This window comes from Acinonyx jubatus, chromosome C1 (genome assembly GCF_027475565.1).
Source record: "Acinonyx jubatus isolate Ajub_Pintada_27869175 chromosome C1, VMU_Ajub_asm_v1.0, whole genome shotgun sequence".
NCBI lineage: Eukaryota > Metazoa > Chordata > Mammalia > Carnivora > Felidae > Acinonyx > Acinonyx jubatus.
Window position 1 is genome coordinate 132,734,001 of NC_069381.1, and position 6,000 is coordinate 132,740,000.

Genomic DNA, 6,000 nt, shown 5'->3' on the forward strand with positions numbered 1-6,000 from the left:
TTGTTTGTAAAATAAATAATTATAGCTATGTTATAGAGTATCATATTAAAATATTTCAACCAGATGTCTGTTTTCCTTTGCAACTAAAGGTAACTTGTCACAGTAACTTTTGTAATGGTTAAGAATTTGTAAACAAAGACTAACAGGGATAATGAGGCCTAACCTGAAGCAAAGTTAAAAACCGTTAAATTTTGATGGTGGGAATAGCATTATAAAACCTTCACCATTCTCTTCACAAGAATATAAACATTTTCTTTCTTTCTTTCTTTCTTTCTTTCTTTCTTTCTTTCTTTCTTTCTTTCTTTCTTTCTCTTTTCTTTTTTTTTTTTTTTTGTATCTACATGAGATGATGGATGCGAATGAAATGTATGGTGGTAACCATTCCACAATAAACGCATGTCAAGTCATTATGCGGTACTGTAGTTCGTAAGCGGACACAGTACCGTCAGTCATATCTCAATAAAACCGAAAAACAAGCACAACTTCACCTAAAATTCACCAGAAGGCAGGGAGAGATTAGTAATTTGATGGTGAATTCACTGAAGAGATCTGTGTCATATACAGAAAATAAATCCATTTACATAAATACTTCTATTTCTTCCATTTTCATAATCTGCACATTTTGATAGCCTGTCACGTGGAAAACTACTTGATTAACATTTGATACAAATCTGACCGCTACTGAACTTAAAAAATTAGGGAGTTTGGATGTAAACCTATTTTCTCTGTGGAGCTTCCCTGTATACGGTACAATCGTATTGACTCAAGGAGTAATACTGAAGCCTGGAACTGTTCAGTCAGCATTTTAAACTATTATGAGCTACCTTCTGAACCATTGCCAAGTTAATAGACAATGAAAGATAATGAGCTTGAAATTGGGTGTTAAATTGCATTTTTGGTTCTCTCCCTTTTTCTTGAAGTTTAACTGTTTCCTGCAGAAACAAAGTCCTGTTTTGATGTATCACTATGTAAATATGTATTTTAGGCCATGAAAAGAGAAAGGAGAGAAAAAAGGCAGCAAACTGTATTTCATGTAGGAAGGTTATACATTAACATAGGAAAATTAAAATATACTGGATTATAAAACTGCTAGATTGTAAACTATACTGAATTTATGTAAAATGAAGATGCTACATTCAAAGAATATAAAAAGGTATATTACTCATGGCCTAGAGCCACCTTCCAAACTCATAAAGCAGATTTATCCCAGTTCAATTACTTAGACTTTTAGCAGGGCCTCTTTGTGTTGTCATTTCAACAATGTAAAATTCTTGATTCAAACAACGGAAAAAAAAAAGATAATGAAGGAGGGGACTGCATGATGATGCTCTTTAAACTATTTTCTTTCTGCCTTTGCCATTCAGAGAGGAGACGGGCAGTGTCATTCTAAACAAACTGAGGATTTTTATGTCATTTTATTAAACCGGATAAGGGAAACATTTGATTCTTGAAAATCATCTTCAAAGTAGTTAAAAAATGAACACCAAACTTCATGAATGTCATTCACCTGAATTTTTGAGGCCTGAAGATTTCATTATGATGGGAAGAAAGGCTTATCCTCATTAGTATAATTGTGGAATCTTTCCTTTACTTCCTTTTAAACTAATGAGTTACATTAATCCAGGTTCATTTTTATAAGCCTCTTGGGGCTAAGTGTAAAGGACAGTCATCTTAGAAAACAATAAATTAAAAAAAAAGCATGTACCATGCATTAAGTGCACGTATTTCATAAGACCTAGGTTAATACAACTGGCATCCAGTTTAATTAATCCTTGTTAGTGTAACAACTAATATCCCTCCCTAGCATGTTTCCTTTAAACATTAGTATGTTAATTAAATGTTTTTTTTAAAAAGATTTTTCTTTGTACTTCAATATGGCATTTATACCACGTAAATCTCTCCTCAATATCTACCTTATAAAGATGTTTTCTTATAATATCTGGTCTCTTGCAGAAATTCTGGAGCCTTTTTGAAAGCTGTTCAGGTGTAGAATACAGATATTCAGCTGCAGGAAAAACAGATACATTTTTAATGAAACAAAAACCTCAAAGCACACACTCGATATTAGTCACTTTACTAATTAAAAATGCATATTGCTCTGTGCTGCCTCGTGTTTTACATTATTTAAGCATGATTTTATAAGGTTACCTCAGCTCACAAGGATGCTTAATGCTAAATAAGACTGTGTAGTTGTGCTGTTTAGACATCTCCTTTGGGTGATTAAAATACATTATTCTAATGTAACACAATGCATATGTGATATATTTAGTGATGGGAATTTTTTCAAAGAACTGGTACTATAGCTGTATGTACCCTGTACAAGAGTTGCATATTATTAACTAGTCAATTGTTTAAATAATTTGGTGTGATTTCCAGTCCTCGATTTTTCTCTGTGTATATCATTAGAAAAAATCTGTAAGCAATCGCAGCAACACTGACCTGCTTATAAAAATCCATCATTATGGGATGTGTATGCTAACAATGAAGAATGCTATTTGAAAACTTGTTTTTTTGTTATCTTAAAAGAACAGATGGTAAATATAAGCTTACTCTAATGTATTAAAACACATAAAATTTTCCTTAACACTAACATGTTGACTTGCCAAATAAACAATTGCTCCCGCCTAAGTTTATTTTCAAACTTTCTAATTTAGCATGAATCATGTATTAAATCTCAACCAAGATGAAAGTACATTAAAGAGGCTACCTGGAAATATTTCAGGATAAACCAAATCTTTGGGACAAAGTGGGTAGCAACCACAATACACAGCTTCCAACCTAAAGAAATTTTAGAGAAGATAAAAAAATATTAAAAGGACATTACTCTGATAGCCAGAAAGTGGTTTTGTTTGCCTAAGTTAACAGTATGAGCCCTGAGTTAACTGGGATGAAAAACGTGGTCGGCAGTCCAAGCCTTAAAGCCAAAGTTGCTCTTTTAAAAGATTTTATTGATCATATATGAATTTCATAGAACAGAACCAACAGCATATGTTTTGTTCACTGAATTAATCAAAGCGCAGCTCTGCATTTTTTTTTTGTTTTTAAAATACTGTTTAACACATTTTATAATCAGCAGATAAACACATGTAACAACATGGTAAAGTATGGACAGCTTTTCTTAATAATGCTGCAAAGCCCCAGAATGTTCATTTTTCAAAAATGTTTAAATAAAATAGCAAATACTTAACTTTAACATTGTAGCCGTAGAAATGATCAAGGCACTTTTAAAAGCATCAGAAAAAAAATTTACAATCTGTTGTTGGGGCATTTTTATATTTTAAGCTCATGCTTCAAAATAATTTGTTATTTTTGTAGAATGCAAAATAATTCCCCTTTTACTGAAAAATCCTCATGGAGATTACCTTAATGAAAATTTTACTTTCTTAGCCAAAAATTCAGCTCATTTTCCATTTTATCAGAAAAGAATACTTTCTTATTAAACAAATAAGCAAGAAAGTTTCACTTTGAGAGGATTTCTCCAAGGAACACCTATAGGAAGTTGTTTTTTTTTTTTTTTTTTCATGTCATAGTAGTAAGGGTTAAGCAGAGAGAAGGTATTGCATCTCAAAGGTTGTTGGCCCTGTATAATGGCTATTGATCTGACATATAATAAACCTTAAAGATACCACTGTAATTTCTGTTGGCTAGAAATTACACAGTGAAATTCAAAGCACTCTCTAAAATATGTTTATTTTATGAGAGACTTTGAATTGCATCCAAAATGTTGACCAAAGGCGGATTTTTATTTTGAACTGCAGATTTTTTTTCAACCCAAGAATAATTTGAAGTTATGTCAATGTTTACCTTGTTTGTTTACAGTGACAAAGCACATGCAATTTAAGCTGTTTTTAAGTGGGTGATGTTTTCTCTATTTTATTATGTTGACTGAAATTAGTTTAAATGAAAGGTATTTACTTTGAGCTGCAAAGTTTGGAAAAATACTGAGTTCAAAGTTTTGCTTGAGAACTGACAAGAGTTACAAGATAACATAGTGAAAAGGCACAGGATCTAGTTACCCATTATTAATTTCAAAATCCAAACTAATATCTAATAGATTTTTTTCTCTACAGACGTAGGGTATGCATAGGAATTCTTATCCCAAATACAGCTATAAACCACATGGCAACTGCATTATAAAACAGTGTCTAAAGTTTGAGCACATAAACCAGTGAGACTCTTTATGAACCAAAAGAAAATACGCACTTTATCTGAAGACACTCAGTTTTAAAATGCTGTGCCAATCGAAAAGTAAATACATATGAACATTCTCTTATAATTGCACAAAATCAAAAGAGTGAAGTCACAGCCATTTCAGAAAGTGCACATGTTATCTGCTTTTTAATAATGGATTTGAATTAGTGTTCTGTTCCCCGAAAGAAAATTGCAGGCCAAGTTACATTTTGAGTCATCGTATGAGCATGTATCATGTCACTTCCAAAAACCTCTGCTAATTAAAATACAGTGAGATAAGAGTGGCATTATTTGACTTAGGGAGAAAAAATTTACAAATTTTGGATTTCAACTTTTATTTACAAATTATCTTATTTGTAGTGATATTTCTAATTCATCAAGGAAATACACACACAGACACACACACACACACACACACAAACCAGCCACCACCGTTGGTAAAATTTTGACTTGTTAAATACTAAACTTTATTATCTAGATTATTTAGATCAGAACTATGTTTTAAAATATATTACATAGGCCATAATATTTTTAAAGAAATTTGTAAAATTCATTGCCATAAGTTTCTCATATTTTGCTATGTTGAAGAAAATGATCATCTCATGACAATAATACAATTATTCACCATTTCAATTCTTATGCACTACCAGTTAAATAATAAATAGGGTTCCAATTGATCTATTGTTAAAATGACTAGCAAATGACCTTTTTATTCCAATTAACAAATCATCTGCTAAATCTATGAATCTTAATATTCAGATCTATTCACTTCAATTCATACAATTTATCTGCAAATAGTTGTTGGGCTTTTGATTCTAAATATAATTAGCTGATAATTTTGCTTGGCTGAATTACTTTTCTGGAGGGCCTGCAAAGGCTCTCAGTCGCATTATCTAGCAATAATGAATCTGATAGGTGAAATTTTTTACTGTAATGAGGATGAGACACAGTTGTGACACCTGAGTCTACTAATAACAGAAGACTGCTAATTATCGACAGCACTTTTTTGTGTGATGCAAGGAGAAAAAAAAATCCCTCATTATTAAAAAATAAAAAGTTACAATTATAAGTGACACTGGAGGAGAGTAAATAAAATGGAGTGATTAAAACATTGCTGCTTTAAGGGTGTTTTTAATTAAGTGGAAATGCTAATGTTGTCATACTTAGCAGATGGGATTAAAATTAGTTATTGTAAGTAACTCATATTTTATGTTATGGTTTCCACAGCATGTCTACAAGATCTAAGAAAGTGATACATTCCATAAGACATTTTAAAAATGAAATTCTCATACTCTTTACAACTCATAATAATGAACATCATGAATAAACTATTGAAAAAAATCCTGCCAAGGATTTTACCATAGTGACTTAACTAGCAAGGAATGTAGCCATAATGTACTGGACTGTTACAATCTCACTGATGGTATGCCTTTTGCTTTGCTGATTGTTGCATTCCGTATTTCATTCACACTCAACAAAAACAAAAGTTTGGTACTTGGGCATTTAGCCAACATCAAATGTGGTGTCAAGAAGGTAGGGCCTGGATACAAGGAAAGATCATGACCACCCACTAAGGTGATGTTCTAAACTAAAACAGAGGATGCATCATGTAACTGCAGATAAAAACCTAATTGCACACTTTCTCCTACTTTATTTGTGTAAAATTTTCCATCTGCTACATCTAAAGATGTCTAAACTGTTAGTATCAAACCTGCATTCAGCTGCCAGCTGTGCACATTAAGGATTGCAAAACACTAAGTAAATGAGCCAGCGTGAAGCCGAGTGGTAGTGGTCCATCTGCCCAGGGCT

At 32.1% G+C, this 6,000-nt stretch overlaps 1 protein-coding gene across 27 annotated transcripts in view; it reads right to left on the bottom strand.

Annotated features, from left to right (window-relative positions):
- Positions 1-6,000, bottom strand: part of GTDC1 (glycosyltransferase like domain containing 1) — a 396,065-nt gene that overhangs the window by 9,912 nt on the left and 380,153 nt on the right. For all 27 annotated transcript variants that reach the window (XR_008295325.1, XR_008295324.1, XR_008295323.1 and 24 more), the window contains 2 exons: positions 2,708-2,778; positions 1,914-2,005 (listed from right to left, as the gene is read on the bottom strand). Coding sequence is in view for 24 of the 27 variants with exons in the window: in XM_053214999.1 (XP_053070974.1) it covers positions 1,914-2,005; positions 2,708-2,778 (163 nt within the window). In the remaining 3 variants the exon portion in view is untranslated. The remainder of the gene's footprint in view (positions 1-1,913; positions 2,006-2,707; positions 2,779-6,000) is intronic.